This window comes from Doryrhamphus excisus, linkage group LG7, assembly GCF_037039965.1.
Source record: "Doryrhamphus excisus strain RoL-2023G ecotype Guam linkage group LG7, RoL_Dexc_Guam_v1.1, whole genome shotgun sequence".
Classification (NCBI taxonomy): Eukaryota; Metazoa; Chordata; class Actinopteri; order Syngnathiformes; family Syngnathidae; genus Doryrhamphus; species Doryrhamphus excisus.
Window position 1 is genome coordinate 6,610,962 of NC_136363.1, and position 20,089 is coordinate 6,631,050.

A 20,089-nucleotide genomic window follows, 5' to 3' on the forward strand; every position below is an offset into this window, starting at 1 on the left:
ACAGCATCCATATCAAACTTGCGCGGGCCGCACTAACATTAAACTTTCATATCAAGGCGGGGGCCTCAAACTAGTGTCCTGCGGGCCACATGTTTGAGACCCCTGTCTTAGAGTATTTCTGGGCAGGCATAAAATGACAGCCACACATAAAGCTTAGGTTCTACCTCGGAACTAGGGTCCAAAGGATGGATTATTCACAGAAAATAAGCTTTATTGTTAAGGATTACTTACCTTTTTATGCAGATCTGCACCAAATACCACCGTTTGCAAAGACACACACACAATGTGGCAACAACTAGAAAAGACTTGACACTTTCATGCATCTTAACATAACCTCATTAATCCCCCACACATGTGCATGATTAACTTGGGTCGTGTTAGATAACCACGACTTCACCAGCGAGTGTCAATGTTCGTAAGAGCATTACCGTGTGATTTCACGCTTCACACTCACGTACATACCGTCGGTGGGGAGCTTATGCGTAACGTATATTCATGCACCGCTGCATGTCGGTGTGTGTGTGTGTGTGCACGTCATGAGCGGGGGTGTCGGTAAGGCCCGGCACTGTATAATTCGCCTCACCTGAGGGCAAGAAATGACGTGAAAAGGCTTCCACTCTCTTTCAAGATGTGTTTATGACATCTGTCTCATGTCTCATCAGCATGCCCGATTCGATTAAAGTCCAGCCGTGAGCCTTTGAATGAACTTGCGGCATGTGACCTAAGGAAGCCATGTTTGATTCCCCCAATTTCCCCTGAGCAAGCCACTTAAGTCCTGCTGGTACTTGAAAGCTTGAAAGGCATGCTGGGAGCATTTGCACTGCTTGGGAGTGCTTCCGGTTCCCCAGCATGCTTTGCTGTACTTCCTTGTAAAAAGATGCTCAAGTTATGTGTTAAGTTTAGTTTAATTGAATCCTATGGGTTTCTGTCCACTGACCCCCTTCCATTACATTTCACTGTGTAACAAACTCACTGACTATGCTTGTGCTTGCAAGTGCCTCTGAACTTACCCAGGCTTTGCAGCACACTCATCTTTGATGGCCAAAAATGGCAAGCAGACCGCAAGTTTGGGTTAGATGCAAAAAAAAAGTATTGCAATGAAAGAAACTGACAGTAAAACAATCTTAATAGCAAAATAAATGCCTAGTTTCATCTGTAATGTAGGTCAATATGTGCTAAAAAATATATATATATTCAAGTGGTTAGCGCGCAGACCTCACAGCTAGGAGACCAGGGTTCAATTCCACCCTCGGCCATCTCTGTGTGGAGTTTGCATGTTCTCCCCCATGTCCTCCCACATTCCAAAAACATGCTAGGTTAATTGGCGACTCCAAATTGTCCATAGGTATGAATGTGAGTGTGAATGGTTGTTTGTCTATATGTGCCCTGTGATTGGCTGGCTGGCAACCAGTCCAGGGTGTACCCCGCCTCTCGCCCGAAGACAGCTGGTGAGAGCAGCCATGTTGTTTGGTCTAGAGACAGTGCCACTGAGGAAAAGACAGAAAGCAGAACTGGAGGTGGCAGAGATAAGGATGCTGAGTTTCTCATTGGGAGTGACCAGGATGGATAGGATCAGGAACATCAGTACATCAGAGAGATATTACATGTTAGAGGCCTTGGAGATAAAGTCAGAAAGGCCAGACTGAGATGGTTGGGACATGTCCAGAGGAGAGCTAGTGAATATATTGGTGGAAGGATGCTGCCAGGTAGAAAGACCAAAGAGGAGGTTTATGGATGTAGTGAAGGAGGACATGATGGTAGTTAGTGTCAGAGAGACAGATGCAGAAGACAGGGTTGGATGGAGGCGATTGCTGTGGCGACCCCTGAAGAAAAGTCCAAAGAGAAAGAAGATCTAACATTACCATGTATATTTTCTTATCAGTGTGGGCCTAATTTTTAATAGGTCTTCATCTAAAAATGTGATTTTTTTAAATCTTTTTATTCCATCACTCATGTGATTTTTCATGATTACACACCCAAAAGTGTGCAGGTTATATCAAAAAAACATGGATGGGTGGATCATCTGTTATTTTTACAATACAAGAGTTCTTGTAGTCTCTTTGGAAATAGCAAGTGCCATAAATTTAGACTCGGGTAATGCGGGTATGGTCTGCTCACAGGGTTTTGAAATATTAATGAAATAAGCGCAGGGACATCATCAAGAGTTGTCAGACCTTGGTTTTCACGACAAAGACCGCTCTCCTTTTACTGGGTTGTCATGGTGACTTCATTTTTACTTTTCTTTTTTCCATGACGGCCAACGAGCTGACGAAAGCACCATGGTCTGTTGCCATAGCGATATGATTCATGTGTATGTCTAGTGGATTGTGTGCATCGCTGCCTTCTCTTCACTCAACACTCATTTCGCTTTACACTGCTTAGTGAGACATCACACTGCAGTAAAATCTGTGCGGCTTGTCTTTCAAATAGTGGAGGGATGTGCTGTGTGTGTGTGGGGGGGGGAGAGGGGGGGCATTTTCCTATCTAATATTTCCAGGAATTAGGCCTGGAGCTATCAAAACACATACACTACTTCCTTTTTGGCTTTCCACGGGTACCCGCCTTTTTCCTCTGTACAACACGTCATGCACTGCATCTCTGTGTGTATATTTATGTGCCCTCTCCTCGCCGTCCGCTTGTTCCCAAATCCAAATCCCTGGAGTGAAAAGACAGATGCAGGTGCAGACCGCCTCTGAACCTGCTGAAGAGAGAGGAAAAAGAAAATGAGTTTTTGGGGACTGACGAAAGGAGACAGCGAGGAAGGGTGGGGGAGTGTACAATGGTTGAATTGAAGGAAGGGATTGGGTAGGAAATGGAAGGAAAGTGACTGACACACCTGTTAGCTGAAAACAAGCTTTCCTGTTCATGGAATTGAACAGTAATTTAGCATTTCTGACTATTTCAACAATAGTATTGCTTTGCCTTTTTTGGTCTAAGAAGCCTTTAAAGCAGGGGTCTAAAACACGCGGCCCGGGGGCCAAATGTGGCCCGCAGGACACTAGTTTGAGGCCCCCGCCTTGATATGGATGCTGTATGGTATCATGTACCCAGAAAAAATAATTATTATTATGTTCATGTTAAAGGTTAAATAACTGTTAATAGTTATCCTCCCTATCCATGTGGAAGTGGTAAGTTTTGGTTATTTAAGTTTAAAGGAAATAACTTGAAGGCTACCGTTTAGGTCGCTAGCTCTCTAGTTTGCGAGTTAGCATGTGTCTCAAGACCCTGCAGTTACGCAATATGTTGTAAATAAAAAGAGTATAAATGTGACTATAGTCGTGTTTTGTCATGTCTACAGGGCTCTAATAATGCTTTGTTCATTTTAATCTGAAAAAAATAATTTGTCTAACCACCAACTATATGTGGTTTCTTAAGTTTTTATTATTTGCCGTTTTATTATTATTATTATTATTATTATATTTATTTATTTATTACTGATTGATTGATTTTCTTTATTCTTGATTTGTTTATTTATTTTTCATATTATTTTGTGTAGAAAAATAAAAATTAAGATATTAGAGAACAGTGGAATGTTTTATCAGAGCTTTTATTGTAGAAAATTGGAACCAAAGCGAAGTTTTTTTATTTATTTATTCATTTATTTTTTGGAAAACCTGATGCGGCCCAGTCTCACCCAGACCCGAGCTCCAGTGGCCCCCAAGTAAATTGAGTTTGAGACCCCTGCTTTAAAGAATTGTTGGCGTAATAGTAAGCCGATCCCAATGGAAAGACATCCTTTTCTGTGACATTCACTCAAGCAAATCCTCCTAGTTTCTTTTTGCCTTTCTTACTTTCCATCCTCTCTGTGCTTTAATCTCCATTACATAAGACTCCGACCCCCCCCACCCTCCTCCATAGTTTGTGTGTACTTTTTAAAATGTGTACTTCCTGTGCCATTGATACTCTCTTGGGCTAAATTTATGTTCTTATCCGGCGCCCCCCACTAATTATTTGTGTGTTTTTTTCTTTGTAGCCACGACATCCTTTTGATGGTTGTGTGTTTTTGTGCACGTTACATCTCTCCCCACTTTGGGCTCGGTGCTGCTGTTGTTCTTGGCTTCTGTCTAAAGACTCGGAAATATCAACAGTCCTCCACTTTGGCTACACGGCTGCAGCACATATTCATCACTCTTGCTCATGTTGTGTATATAATGACTTACGTAATCTCAGTTAAGGTGTTTTTTTTTCTGCAAGATAATAACCTAAAGTGGATGGAATGTGTTAGCTTCACACCCCTGTTTTAGCCACATAGTCCAAAATAGAATAAATGGCATGGAGGTGTTGTGCTTTTGAGCAAGGCAACAAAGCTTAGGAGCCCACTACGTTTATAGAAAGTACTTATGAGCCAGTATCAGTGATACTGACACTTGGGGGCATGATACTGGGCCTGATACCACACAAACCATGTGATGGTCTTATTATCTCATACTATTTAATCATGAGCTTATTATCACATACTATTTAATATTTACTATTATACTAATATTTACTATACTATTTAACCGCTGACATGTTGACAGAGCACAGACGGCAGCAAAACAAACGCTGTGTGTTCACGCTCGTGCGCTGTTCTCTGATTGGTTGTTTTCATGGGCTCGATACCAGAGCAGCGCGCTCTGATTGGACAGCTACGGGGGCTGATACTGGACATGGTTAAACTCTATATTTTATCAGTATCACTGCCCTGGGCTTTGACACAGTATCATTTCGGCCTTTTCCCGTATCATTCATTGGCGATTTCTAGGGTACAGGGCCAATTAATACTGTAGTATGTGGTAATATAAAATACTGTATTGTGATGTGGTGGAATTACGATGAAGCAGGATGACTGTGCGCCATACTTGTCAACATTTGCCTTTGAAAGTATGGGAAATGTACTTTTATTCTGAAGGCCGGCCAAAAGCTGTGCTTTTCTGACACTTAAAAAATAAGGGAAGAGACAAAAACATATACAACACAAAAAAAAGCATATATACATAGCAATATGTAGAGGTAGAGGCTATTTCTTTATTAAAAAATAATATACAGTGTGCAAAGGTCCTTGAACGCACCACAGCTGTGTTCTCTGATGCTGCACAGATGGGACTTGCACTGTATTTTGCCCTCCTTGTATTGGCTCCCACGTGCTGATACTGTGTGGGGATGCATAAAGGTAATATTTGATGACGTTATATTTGTCCCACCATACTACAACGTTATTATCTTCTCTTTGGAAACAAACACGCTGGTACGGATGTTGGTTTGTATTTATTCTGTACTTATACTACGTTGATGTTGCGCTCTCACTCAAATGCCGCCTATGTTGACATCAGCCAGGGGGAATCTGTATAACTCGCTCTTTTGAATTTGTGTAAATTCATAGCAATCCCCGGTTACCATGCAAATGTGCCCCCAAGAGGCTATCAGCATCAGCAGCGCAGTCTGATTGGACGCCTAGTGCCATGATGACATTGATGTCTACTTGCAGACGATTTGAATGCATTGCTCGACAGCCCATGATTTTTAGTTTGATTGCCTTAAAATATATCATGATGCGTTTGTGGTGTGTGACGCAAGCAACAGATTGACTGACTGACTGACTGACTGACTGCGGCGTGCAGCAGTTGTGGTTGTCTCTCGTTCCCTTAGGCGATGACAGAGAACGCAGCTGGAGGAGACACAATTGCTTCTTGAGCTCTTCTCCTGCCTCTGACATCCTCTTTTGATCTCGCTGCTGCTCCCGTTTTTTTTCTTATGGCGCTTCTTTTTGTGCACATGCTATTGTACTCCCTGTGCATTGTCAGCGCAGGTGTCATCCGGAGTCACAGATCAAGTTGCGGTTTGTGCGTTCAGAACAGAGACTGTGCCGCGATTGGTCTGCTTGGTACCAAAAAATCCAAAAAGTGTAGGAGAAAGTATCTGGATAATCGCTGCCTGAATGTTATGTAATAAAACTGCAGCTAATTCTGGCATAGTTACGGTGATGCTTTTGCTCACATGTTGATTAATTTGTACTGCATTAATTAAATAAATAAACAAACAAACAATAATGCTGGCCAGATAATTTGCCATAGAATGGATGCAGCCACAAACTACTTGAAATTGACTCAATAGCGCTCTTGCTGGTGAAAGTGCAGTACTGCACTCTACTTTGCCACAATTGCTAATAATCAGTTCTACAACATGTAGATCCATATTTATTTCTGGATTCACTTGAGATACATGTAATCAAAGCTACAAAACAACTACAACATGATAAAACCTAATTTGATGAGATTTTGGAAATTATACATTTAAATATGTTGTGTTATCGGTGGCCTATTTAATGCCGTTTTTGTCCGTTGCCTTTCTCAGGAGGTTGTCGGGAGGGTTTGTCTGAAGGAGCGAGGGCGAGATGTGCTGGTGCTGCAGAGAGTGACGTCGTCGCTGACATCGCCATCAGAACGGCCCTCACCCACATCGTCAGGGAGCGGGTCCAGAGAGGAAGACAAAAGGTCAGTCCCTCCTCCTCTGCGTTATCAATATGTAGCGAGTACAGTGGCCATTTTGTCCATCTATTCTCCGTAATTGGGTTCTTCTTCAACCCGTCTAATTTATATAACAACAAAAATCGTTAAGAAAGTGAAATAAAAGTTGTGATATTACCTTGTCACCCTTTTCATAGCTGTTTCAGGCGGTGCCTGTCATGACGGAGCATTAAAATAACCTCAGATTTTGAGTATAAAGTCAATTTCCGACTTTATTGTCGTGAATTCACGAGAAAGAAGTCATAATTTACAAGAATCAAGTCATAAATTGACAAGGAAACACTACATTAACTACATTACAGGCATTGCCTGACACCTTTGGCCTTTTGCTGCCACCATATAAATAAAAAATCAGCTTCACATTATGCTGGGAAGCCCAACAGGAAGTTACCCGGCATGCCCTGCAGGTTAAACACAAAGTAATGCAATGTACCTTTGTCTTTGTTAGCGGTGTCAAAACCGAGGGAGTGTCAGTTGAGGTTGAGTGCGTGGGTGTGTGCCTACAGTGTCTTTAGCTACAGTTCCCTCTCCTGTACCACCGAGGAAGGTTTTTATTGTCGGAGCTCGTCGCTCACGAGAGGCAGGCGGCCAGCCGTTGAGCCCACAGGAGAGCACTCTCCCTGGGCGTGCCGCATGCAGATGAGAGCATGACCTCCTCCAGAGTTCAGCCATGAGGATGACCACCAAGCTAGCTACGCTCGCCAAGGCAGAGGAAGACTTTGAGGATGATAACGAGGATGAGGATAGCCAACACGATAAAAACACACTTGCATTCGATGTTCCGTATTTTCGCTACATCGATGAAGATGAGAACGAGATGGATGAGGAGCCGGGGTGGGACAATGGAGGTGGCTGGTGCTCCAGTGAGGAAGATTGTTGTCAATCTTACAGGTATGTGGTGGTGTCTGGAACGCCCTTGAAGATCCTGGAGCATCTGCTAAGTGACCTGCGACTAGATGACCAAAGAGGGGCGCCGGAGTGCAAGGAGAGTGGTAAGTTTGTGTACTTGTGTGTACTTTTTTTGTCCATCTTTTTTTTTAAAACCATAGCACACAAAATACCAACCAAACTTCCCGCTCATTCCAATGAATCTTTGACAAGCAACAAGTTATAACAAAACCAAATGTGTGTGTGTGTGTGTGTGCATTATTCAGCACTCACACTGCATTCTGCTGCTTGTGTGCAGCCATTCAGCCATGTCACCGCCTGTTGAAATGAGTAGTATTCAAGAGGTTAAATGCTCTAATGGCTCTGTGAAATGACTCCCCCGAGGGTAGAACTGCAGACTTTGCAGAAAAAAACACTTTCAGCTGGGCTTTTATATGTAAACATATGCACATTATTACACATAGACGTTCATATATGTACATTTCTCCCATTGGGAGAGGGAGCTTGAATGTATTATTGCATCGACCAGGAATGAAATGCATAATGGGAAGCTGTTAAAATAGTTTTAAATTTTTTTTCAAGTGTTAAGGTGCTGCGTGATAATTTTAGTGTTCTTTCTAAGATGACACTGTGAGTCAGACTGTTGATGATCTCTTGCGATTTCCAATGAGTCGGTCGTGAGTTCATTCCCAGCTCGTGATTGGCTCCTGCTAAAGAAAGAGCTACCGTTTCCTCACTGACTCGTGAACAGCACAATATTTAAGCGACGGGTAGTAGTTCTGGAGTAAGGGAGATGTCAAAGTTCATGAAAAAAATAACAGGGATATCAGTATCAAAATGTAGTATTGGTCAATATCGATATTGGATATTTTTCCTGATCATGAAAAGCAAGCGCAGACCTCACAGCAAGGAGACCAGGGTTCAATTCCACCCTCGGCCATCTCTGTGTGGAGTTTGCATTTGCATGCGTGGGTTTTCTCCGGTTTTACTCCGGTTTCCTCCCACATTCCAAAAACATGCTAGGTTAATTGGCGACTCCAAATTGTCCATAGGTATGAATGTGAGTGTGAATGGTTGTTTGTCTATATGTGCCCTGTGATTGGCTGGCCACCAGTCCAGGGTGTACCCCGCTTCTCGCCCGAAGACAGCTGGGATAGGCTCCAGCACCCCCGCGACCCTTGTGAGGAATAGCGGTACAAAATGAATGAATGAATGAATGAATGAAAACCGATATTATTATGCTGTGTGTTCATTATACCACATATCGGTATCAGTATCGGAAATAGTTGGTGCCCTCATTGCCCTATTACTTACTAAGATACACGTGTGTTCATGAAGATTAACTTCACACATTCTGTCGTTATCCACACATTTTTATTATGGCTTCTTGTGTACCCTATCGGATCATCTATCACAGGATCATCTATCACAGTTGGAATCAGTATTGTCCTGTAGGTGTAACCTTCGAGTGTCTTTGTAGCTGGTTTGGCCTCCACATCTCGCTGTTTGATGCTTTCATCAGGTTTGTAGAGCTAGTTGGAACCATGATGGAATGCCATCCGCTTGCTTCATTTGACCCCGTTGCTGAGATGAAGAGGCTGCCCCGCTGCCACTGTAATAGGACCCTAACAGGGTTTTTTTGACCGGTTTATAAGTTCTTACTGCTCTTGGATACTTTTTTCTTGGCCATTTTTCTTTTCCAATAAGTTTCCAGCAGGTCAAGTTGTATTTGTGCCGTTCTTTTCTCCTCCATCTTTTCTCGGTGGGCCTCTCTGTCTCTCTGCAGCTTGTGGTCAGCGATATCATCCAGGATTTGTTGAAACAATATCTTCTTGGCTTCCGCCTGTTCCTGTGCGAACTGTTCCAGCTCCTGCTCGTATAATTCATCCATACACTTGAGCATCCCCTGTTCTTCCTTCTTCAGTCGTTTCTCTTCTTCTTTAATCTTTCGCCTCTCCTGCAATTGTTCATCAAGACCTTCTTTCATAAGCTTGGCTAAACGCAATTTGTGCAGCTCTTCCTCCTCGTTGGGATCCCACAGGCCTTGCTGCTTGTTTTTCGGGTCCGGGTCAGACTTGGGTTTCGCCGTATCTTTAATGTCAGCCGACTTGATTTTGGCTATGACTTTTGATGGGTCCATGTGAGTGGGCGTGTCCGGTAGGATATGCGTTTTCTTGAACGGGTTGACTTGAAACGTCGTATGCGGTTTGACAGACTTTTCCGCTTTCAGGAACATTTCCGTGAGGAATCTGTCCCGATGAACAAAATTGACTTCCTTTCCTTCTTTTGACATGTTTGCTGGATCGGCGTGGACTTTTTTTTGTGAGTTCAAATGGTATATCGGATGTCAAATTTGTCAGTAAAAGATGCGGTACTGTACTCTTGAATTGAGCTGCAAGTGCAATAAGGGGAAAGTGATGTGATGCGTTTAAGGGTTACACTACATTTGTAACAAAGTGGCCAGTGAGGTCATCTTAAATGACATCGATGATCATCATCTGATCATTCAAAAGCTTACTACAATGTGGGTGCTTGCAACACATCAATGATGCAATTATTGGGGGGGGGGTGTTTAATTACGGTACTGAAAGTGCTTATGACACCCATAAAATGTAAGAAGAAGAAAGTAGTTTTCTGAACTGCCTCCATTTTGGCTGTGATGCAGAGGACAGCACTGTTGGCTGCCACTTTGTCAGATCTGTTATATTGCACAAAACAGCAGCAACGCAATAGAGCTTTATTGTTTTTGTTTGATTCCAACATGCATGAGAAGTGAAATCCAACATTTTAAAGCGCACACAGAGGTAGATAATGATTTATTTGTGGCCTCATATCCTTCACAAGTCAGATTGAGCAACCCTATGTAGACCCTCTGGGGTGGTTCTCGGTGTGCATTTATAAGCGATGCACTATAGCACTGCAGCATGTTGAACAGGCCTCAACACGCTTCTATGGCGGGACCAAGCCTTCCCCATGTATGCACATAACAACAACACTCGCACAACAAAGTACACTAACGGATTAGTGCGATTAGTTCAGCATGCAGACTCTCTTTCCTTATGCCTCTCACGAGAGATAAAGTCCCCCCAAGGTCAGAGCTGGATGAGTTATTCATCAGGGTGCTGTTTGTGTGGGTGGGTGTTGTGTCGATGAGTGCATGTGTTTGACTTTGTGTGTGTGCCAGCAGGCAAATGTGGAGGGCATATGTTGTGGAAGAAAATGGATATTTATCATCACAGAGAGGGTAGTGCGGACAAGTGTAGCAGGAGAATAGTAGACAGGCAGGGGATGAAACTGCCCAGAAGGAGAAAACGAAATATTGCAGTGGATGGAAGGAGCAAGAGAACAACATAAAAAAGTGAAATAAAATGTCAGTCTTATGACTAACAAAATGTATTGGACAAAGGTATAGAGACCCATATACAGTAATGTCTGTATTATTGTGTTAAATTGGTTCCGGACCCGACCGTGATAAGTACATTTCAGCAAAGTAGGATTCCTTGTTTCTAAATTGAGTATTTTCATAGTTATAGCCTAAAAAAAACCTGTTTATGAACTTCCAAGTACAGTTTTTAGCATTTTTAGAGCGCTCAAGACATGAAATAACAGCCCTATAGTCACCTTTTACAGTCATATTACCCAATATAGTAGATATAAGACTAAATAAGCTATTGAAGACATAAATAAGACTTGTGCATGTGTGTGTTTTAGGACCTTCTAAATACAATTTTAGCATTTTTATAGCTCTCAAGACATGAACTAACAGCCCTATAGTCACATTTTACAGTCATATTACCCAATATAGTAGATATAAGACTAAATAAGCTATTGAAGACATAAATAAGACTTGTGCATGTGTGTGTTTTAGGACCTTCTAAATACAGTTTTTAGCATTTTTAGAGCGCTCGAGACATGAAATAACAGCCCTATAGTCACCTTTTACAGTCATATTACCCAATATAGTAGATATAATAAGAGTAAATAAGCTATTGAAGACATAAATAAGACTTGTGCATGTGTGTGTTTTAGGACCTTCTAAATACAGTTTTTAGCATTTTTAGAGCTCTCAAGACATGAACTAACAGCCCTATAGTCACTTTTTACAGTCATATTACCCAATATAGTAGATATAATAAGAGTAAATAAGCTATTGAAGACATAAATAAGACGTGTGTGTTTTAGGACCTTCTAAATACAGTTTTTTTAGCATTTTTAGAGCTCTCACGACATGAACTAACAGACCTATAGTCACATTTTACAGTCATATTACCCAATGTAGTAGATATAATAAGAGTAAATAAGCTATTGAAGACATAAATAAGACTTGTGCATGTGTGTGTTGCTGTAAAAGTGTTACAGCATATGTGAGCGGAATGACATGCGGACAGGAAGTGACGTTGTGGATCAGCTTTGTGTCTGTTGTGAGAGAACAGACACAAGGGTGGAGAACTACATATCAATGTCTATGAAGAATTTTTTTGAATAGCTTATATCTGTATTTTAGTTCATTTAGACATGTTTATGCGTGAAAATGCTTCATTTGGTCACAAAATACTACTAATAATAGGCCGTACACAAGCATAAAACAATGATTTCGGTTTTGGAGTATGTCGGTGTCAGTGAGTCAGTCTGCAGGGTGTTGAGATAAGCGGGTTTCATCGTATTGTATTTTTACCCTCTATAGTTTCCCAGTACTTTTGGTATGCTGTACTTATATATAAAACGAGCTACATCAATTCTTAATGTCCTGGCCTCTGCTCTCTCGTTTATTATTGATTTCTGTGCTGTGTGCCTGCCTGACAGAACAATATTTGGGTCATACAGTTTCCCAGGCATAAAATTCTGACGCACATACACACCCTCACGTCACCCTCAATACACCACAACCAGCGACGGCTCGTTAACCATTTCTCCCTGACTGTTTCAGGCACAGATGATTTGTTTTTATTGGTTTTATAAAACATCTTGCTTTGAACCCCCTCAGGATTTCTGTCAAGCACAAAATATCCTTGCAAGGAAGTCTTTAACTCCTCCAGGTCCACCATAAACACACATTCTGAAGCCAAGCCTGTTTTTTTTTTACTTGCATAACGTGACTTAGAGGCTCATGATTAAAAACAAACCAACTAGAAAGCCAAGGTAATTAGCTCCTTTAATGTGATGGTGTTTTTATCGCCTCACTCTTGACATTTCTCCTTTGCCTGCTTGTCCTTAGGATGGTAAACCCAGAAATAAAAATAGACTGTAAATCCTTTAGGGATTAGCAGCAAACTGGCAATGTCAATCAAGATTGTAACTTTATTGTTTTAGATCAGGTGTGTCCAACGTTTTTTTTTTTTAATTAGCCTGCAATACAAAGAAGAAATTGTTACAAACTGAAAGCAAACACATGAGAAACATATGAATGCTATGTACTGTTCTTTCATCTATTTTCACAAGCACCTACAACTACGAATGTCTGATAATAGCGGCCAACCAATATTCTTATAAAATATAATATTGGATCATGTTTGTTTTTTTTTAATGATAATAACGCGCTGGCTGTAATGTGTGAGGAATGAAGAAACTGGTACGCACTTTCCAGCTACCGCAAAGCAACACCAGACAGGAAGCAGCCAAAATAAGAGCACAAAACAGAACAAAAAGCTTCAAACATTCATAACATAAAGTGCTGGTGTCTTCCTCCAATACTTCTTATCTAATATTACACCTCAGAATTTGCAGTATTTTGACACTTTTCCAATAGCATACGTGTAGCGCTGTAGCCTACAGTATATCAATAACTGTTACCTATAACCCGAAGTCTGCTGTAATTTTAACTGCTTAGCACGAGGGATTACTTATTTACTTTGTTTATATGTTCACAAACAAAACTAAACGTAATAGCCATGGTGGTGATACGTTTCACATATTAAAGATGCAGAAAATGAAATATGTGGAGGGCCAATAGCAAAAGAAAATGGCCGCCGGTCCACATTGCTGTAAGTGTATTTCTAATTGGGTTTGTAGTTTACTCTAAATAAGGTGAAACCTCAGTTAGTGTCCACCCCGGTGAGTGTGTTTTTTGGTTAACATAGAAAATTTTTTGTTTATGAATGAATTCTCCGGTTTACTGTACCTCTGTATTCTTAATCCTTCCTTGTTAGCAATAGCAACCAATTAGCTTCCTTGTTAGCATCCTATTAGCTTACCAACAAAATGGTAACTGGAAGTTTCATTGCGGTTGACTCTCAAAAATGTTAACACAAAACACATTTGCGTAGTTTTACACTTGCATGAACCTCAAATGAAAAGGCTAAATGAACATTTAAGATTGTATTTAGCTTCTTTGAAGAGTACTGTTCCCAAAGACACAATGTGACAGTGAAGCACCACACGGACACCATCTTCCTGTTTTTGTCTTGAGTTGTGTTTGTCACCCTTATCAAAATGCCGGCACTTTGTAACTTTGTATTATTGTGTACTATTGAATTCAAGAAGGAGGTGGTGGTCGATCTTGCTGCCGTATGGTGTCATATCAAGAATGGCATCTTCAATTAAGTTAATGTGTTAACTGCTTTTAGCTTTTTGAAACTGATCCATTGGATGTACATTATTTCTGATGGACAATATGATTCAGTTAGCGTCCGTTTTGGTTGGAGTCGGACCTTCCGGGAACAAATTCATGATGCTAAGCAAGGACCATTTGAAATGCTAATTCTCCAAAGAGAGTATTCACAATATGTGGCTAATGAGGTGTTTCTTCTGCTTCAGAAGTGCTGTTGGATGACTTCCTGTTGACCTACCTGGTGTTCATGTCCACCCACGACCTCTGCCAAGCTCTGCTGGGACAATATCCTTAATAACCCCCCCACCCCCCTCCCCCAACACACACACACACAAACAGAGGCACACATTATCTTTTGAGGGAACAAAAACATTCCCCCGCCTCTATTATACTGTCTCCTTGACTGCTCCCACCTATAGCAGCGCACGCAGCAGGGGCCAGGAAGAGGGCAAGGACACCCTCTTCAGGAAGCGCAAGGTCCTGCAGCTGGTTTCCCACTGGAGCCGACTCTACAAGGACTTTCTCAAAGAAGAAGAGCATGTTCGGGGCTTCATGAAGGTACGACACCAACCAGACTCATCCTGCATATCACCTAGGGTTGTAGAGAATTGTCTACGTCCCTGTGTAACCTGATAGCTTCATCGTGGGGTTGCTATGGAAACCAACATACGAGGGTTGGCATGGGTATAATCTCGTATGGAGTGTGCAACCAAGGCGACAGTTGCTTAGTAACAGAGGAATGAGACCAGACTCGGGATAGGGGGGCTATGGTGGGTCAATGACAATGACAAGCAGGTGTGTGTACGTGTGTGTATGTGTGTGTGTGTGTACGTGTGTATGCGTCTTTCTGCCTCTTGAGATTTTGCCTCTTGAGACAAACACAATTAGACTAACAGAACATCACGAAAGTATGTGTAATGAAACCTGCCTCATTTGCATAATTACTTTGCATAGCAGTGGCGCTGTAGTAATATTGTAGTAATATACATAGTAATATAGTTAGAGGTCTTGTTAGTTCACATGAACAGTATGTCAGCACTGATGGATCAATTTCATAAATAAATTATAGTTTGGATTGTTCAGTGCAGGTCATAATAAAAGCTTTCATGCCTCTGCTGAGGGGTTTCACATACATTCCTTCAAAATATAATATTTAATAATTTCATGGTCGACTACTTTTGACTTTAATAGTCAATAAATTATATGATTTTTTAGCCTAAATAAATAATTTCCAAGCATACAAATGGCTAAATGAACTAAAATACGAATATAAGGCATTCACAAGATGCATTGAAAGACATGTTGTGATGTGTAATGTTCTACACTGGCCACTAGGTGTCAGTAATGTTACATTGATGAGACAAGGAAGGAAGTCCTGAAAGTAAAAAAGGAACCACACTAACCTGTGTGAGTCTTATTTTCTCTTATTGTGTCTACTATGATGGCTCATACTCATACGAATGTAGAGGTCACCATAGGGGTGTTATTTCATGTCTAGAAGGCTCTAACGTTTAAAAACATATTTAGAAAATTATAAACAGGCAGTGCTGTAAATACAATAATAATATTAGAATTATAAATAAGGCTACTTCACAGCCATTCACTATCATAATATGATTTTTTTTGTATTGGAGGCTCCAACCAATTGAAAACACGATGGGGTTGTATTATATTCATGGTTGACTTACAGTATCGCCTTGCACTGTCAGACTCTTTACAGATGTGTGTTAGAGGATCTGTACGAGTTCCCTACACTGGAGAAAGACCTGAAAGAGTTCCAGAAGCTTCTGCGTCGCAGACAGTAAGTGCATTTGCGTTTAAATGTGACGTTCTGCAAACGTGTGCCCATCCTCACTGCTTGCTGTGTGTTCCAATATCACAGCACCGTGGATGACTGTCCTCCCAACCAAAAGGTATCAGAAATAATACTCTATGATCTATGATTTTTGTCAGCTGTCACTCAGTTGAGGTGTGACCTCTGTGATTGCTGTGTTCTCTCTCACAGAGCAAGCAAATGCACCCGCAGTTGAGTCTGAAGGAGAACTGTTTGCAGCTTCGAAGTCCGCAATCTGAGACGAGAGAAGGTGATAATGACAGCGCCATTATCTGTACTTTTCTGTGCGTTTGCACTAAATTGCGGCGTATGTGTAGCAGCTCACATCTCTTTGCCATCTTCCCTGCATCTTCTAGTTATTTGCTGCGTGTACGTGACCACCGACTCCTACCTGAGCGTCCACACACATCCCTCGCTGGAGGCTCATGAGCTGCTAAGAATAGTCGGACTGAAGATGGACAAGTCAGAAGAAGACATGGTGCTCGCTGTGGTGTCTCACACAGGAGGTAAACACACACAGTACAGAAAATACTATCTAATGACTACACTAATGACTATCTTCTGTTTGTGCCTCAGAGCGGAGGATGCTGCAGCCGAGCGACTGTGTGTATTCAGAGTCGCTGACCCCACAGGGCAAGCTTGTCGCCTGTCGAAGGGACCTCACTGAGATGCTGGTATGGAAATGAATTCTTCAAATTACATCATCTTCTTTCAAATGGCAGATGGAGGTTAAACGTGTGATTGCAAATCAAATCACCATTTTGCCATGCATCAATCAAGCCTAAGTATGATCTTTCTGAAGGCTGTAAAGCTCTAGTAAATGGTTTGATCCACTGTGGAGACACAAAGCTGACAAAAACTATAAAAAACACAAGTTGCTTTGAGTGCTGACTTCCCAAGCCCCCCTCCCATCCCCTCCACGCCAAGACTGAATATTCATTCCTTCATTCATTTTCTACTGCTTATCCTCACGAGGGTCGCAGGGGGTGCTGGAGCCTATCCCAGCTGTCTTCGGGCGAGAGGCGGGGTACACCCTGGACTGGTGGCCAGCCAATCACAGGGCACATATAGACAAACAACCATTCACACTCAAATTCATACCTATGGACAATTTGGAGTCGCCAATTAACCTAGCATGTTTTTGGAATGTGGGAGGAAACCGGAAAACCCACGCATTGTACTCGGGTCTCCTAGCCATGAGGCATGTGCACTAACCACTTGGCCGCCTTGCAGCCTGAAACTGAACATATATATATATATATATATATATATATATATATATATATAATTGATTCATTTTCCATCGCTTATCCTCACGAGGGTCGCGGGGGTGCTGGAGCCTATCCCAGCTGTCTTCGGGCGAGAGGTGGGGTACACCCTGGACTGGTCACTATACAGAAATTAATTATATATATATTTATGTATTTATTTATATAAATAATGTATTATTGAATTTGTTATTATTTAATTTATTGTTTAATATTATTAATATGTATATTTATTAATATTATATATTATTTAATGAAATTGATTATTTAATGTCTATATTGTATTGTTCAGTTCAGTAGTTTCCGTGTCAATACAACTCCAAATTATTGCTTTTGCAGCGTTTTAAATCCATATATATAAATATATGACTGCTGACTGACTTCCTTTCCTGTATGTAGCCTCCTTTAACAGACGGCGCCGAGCTCAGCAGGAGGCCTGTGCGCCTTTTAGGAATCAACACGTGGGACGTGGCGGCAGCTCTCACACACCTAGACTGGAGCCTCTTCAAATCCATCCATGAGGTATGAACACACACACACACACACACACATGCAGCATGCTTTTTGACCCTTGGATGCACACAACTGACCTGTAGAGACACGGAGAGTGCAGTGTCCCAAGACTTTTGTCCTCACCCAAACTAGACGGGCACATGTCTTTGTCCACATTGCATTCTACCTACCGACTGTGCTGATGTCCTTGCAGCAAGAGCTGGTGTACTACACCCTCAGCCGCGTTCCCGGCGGCGGCCACACCGCCGCCCTCTCAGTCTTGCTGCAGCGCTGCAACGAAGTCCAGCAGTGGGTCATGTCCGAGGTTCTCATGTGCGTGTCGCTCAACAAGAGAGTGCAGCTGCTCAAGAAGTTCATCAAGATCGCAGCGCAGTAAGAACACCCCCCCCCCCGCACATCAATATGAGCGAGGTTTTAAACCGCGATGACGCGTTCCGTGTTTTTTGTTTACCGAAAGCTGCAAAGCTCAAAGGAATTTGAACTCCGCATTCGCCATCATCATGGGTCTCAACACAGCGGCAGTCAGTCGGCTCAACCAAACCTGGGAGGTGAGTGCGTATCGACGCTGATGCCTTTTTTTGTTTGTTTTCAAATCCAACTCAAATCCAAACACCTTTTTTTGTTGAAGAAATGTCCCGGCAAGTTTAAGAAGCTTTTCTCAGAGCTGGAGCTAATCACGGTGAGGATTAGAAGTCGATTACTACCGGATGTTTGGGATTTTTTTTCCCGCTCTTTCGTATTTATTATTGTTTTCTTGCTTTCAATTGTCTCAGGATCCATCGCTGAACCACAAAGCCTACAGAGAAGCTTTTAAGAGAATGAAGCCTCCAAAGATCCCTTTCATTCCTCTTCTCCTGAAAGGTGAGGTCTCTTTATAATAAACCAATTCATCCACACTCGGTTAACCTTTTTCATTCACTTCTAATCTGCTCCTCCAGATATCACCTTTATCCACGAGGGCAACAAGACCTTCCATGATAACCTGGTTAACTTTGAGAAGTTGGTAAGTTCAAGCAGCATTTTGCTGTTTAATGCAAATTATATCTGATGATTTTAATTTAACTCTAACGTCTTGGCAGCATATGATCGCGGACACGGTTCGAATGATTCGACACTGCCAGAGCGACCAACCTGGTGAGTCTTCATCACATGGACTTATGTATGTGTATGTATGTCGGGGTGCACACTTAAAATATTCAAATATAGCTTTGATATCATTTTGATACGACAACATAATCTGAGTATGCCAGTCAAAGTAGCTACAGAGCGTTCATATTCATTATTACTGATATATACAAGATATGAAACTGATTATGCAGCAGAACTCAACGCCACGTATTAAAAAGGTGTCAACAATGGCCACATTTTCCAATGAATTATGAAATAATAGTTTCACAAACAAAAATGTAGAAAACACACATTTCTATAATGGAGTTCAGGACAGGGAGCAGGGGCCATCAATCCATTTATTTTCGATGCCGCTTATCCTCACTAGGGTCACTATGCTATGCTGGATACCATTGAGAGGCGGGGTACACCCTGGACTGGTCGCCAGCCAATCACAGGGCACATATAGACAAACAACCATTCACACTCACCTATGGACAATCGCCAGTTAACCTTTTTCGAAACCAGGTATTCTTGAGCTCCTGACTGTGTGGCCAACATGCTAATAACTCGTTCACCGTGCGGTCTGTCCACAAGTCCAAAGCATGAAATAGTCTTGGTATACTAAAGGGTCTTGAGTTTGTTCTGATTGGTTAATTAAGTGATGAAAGTATGTGTGTCTCTATACTATACTGTATGTGCCTGCATTGGTTTCAACTACAGTAGCTGTGGCTTCAGTAAGAGCAATATACTGCCCTCTGCTGTCGTTTTTATTGTATTACATCTCAGTCAATCTGCAATTACTGTAGATCAGGGGTCTCAAACTCAATTTACTTGGGGGCCACTGGAGCTCGGGTCTGGGTGAGACTGGGCCGCATCAGGTATTCCCCCCAAAAAAACAACGCATTTATTAAAAACAAAAAAATTTAAAAAAACTTTGCTTTGGTTCCAATTTTCTACAAGAAAAGCTCTGATAAAACATTCCACTGTTCTCAAATATCTTACGTTTTATTTTTCTACACAAAATAAGATGAAAAATAAATAAACAAATCAGGAATAAAGAAAATCAATCAGTAATAAATACATATAATAATAATAATAAAACAGCAATTAATAAAAACTTAAGAAACCACATATAGTTGGTGGGTAGACAAATAATTTTTTTCAGATTAAAATGACAAAGCATTATTAGAGCCCTGTAGACATGACAAAACACGACTATAGTCACATTTATACTCTTTTTATTTACAACATATTGCGCAACTGCAGGGTCTTGAGACACATGCTAACTCGCAAACTAGAGAGCTAGCAACCTAAACGGTAGCCTTCAAGTTATTTCCTTTAAACTTAAATAGCCAAAAACTTACCACTTCCACACGGATAGGGAGGATAACTATTAACAGTTATTTAACCTTTAACATGAACA

At 41.5% G+C, this 20,089-nt stretch overlaps 1 protein-coding gene across 2 annotated transcripts in view; it reads left to right on the top strand.

The window, feature by feature from the left end:
• Window positions 1–20,089, top strand: part of rapgef5a (Rap guanine nucleotide exchange factor (GEF) 5a) — a 45,082-nt gene that overhangs the window by 22,860 nt on the left and 2,133 nt on the right. For both annotated transcript variants that reach the window (XM_058046995.2, XM_058046993.2), the window contains 16 exons: window positions 6,334–6,473; window positions 7,398–7,498; window positions 14,148–14,226; window positions 14,355–14,499; window positions 15,651–15,742; window positions 15,824–15,854; window positions 15,947–16,025; window positions 16,132–16,281; window positions 16,352–16,449; window positions 17,443–17,565; window positions 17,750–17,928; window positions 18,014–18,104; window positions 18,185–18,235; window positions 18,330–18,417; window positions 18,495–18,559; window positions 18,636–18,690. In XM_058046995.2, coding sequence (XP_057902978.2) covers window positions 6,334–6,473; window positions 7,398–7,498; window positions 14,148–14,226; window positions 14,355–14,499; window positions 15,651–15,742; window positions 15,824–15,854; window positions 15,947–16,025; window positions 16,132–16,281; window positions 16,352–16,449; window positions 17,443–17,565; window positions 17,750–17,928; window positions 18,014–18,104; window positions 18,185–18,235; window positions 18,330–18,417; window positions 18,495–18,559; window positions 18,636–18,690 — 1,567 coding nt within the window. The remainder of the gene's footprint in view (window positions 1–6,333; window positions 6,474–7,397; window positions 7,499–14,147; window positions 14,227–14,354; window positions 14,500–15,650; window positions 15,743–15,823; window positions 15,855–15,946; window positions 16,026–16,131; window positions 16,282–16,351; window positions 16,450–17,442; window positions 17,566–17,749; window positions 17,929–18,013; window positions 18,105–18,184; window positions 18,236–18,329; window positions 18,418–18,494; window positions 18,560–18,635; window positions 18,691–20,089) is intronic.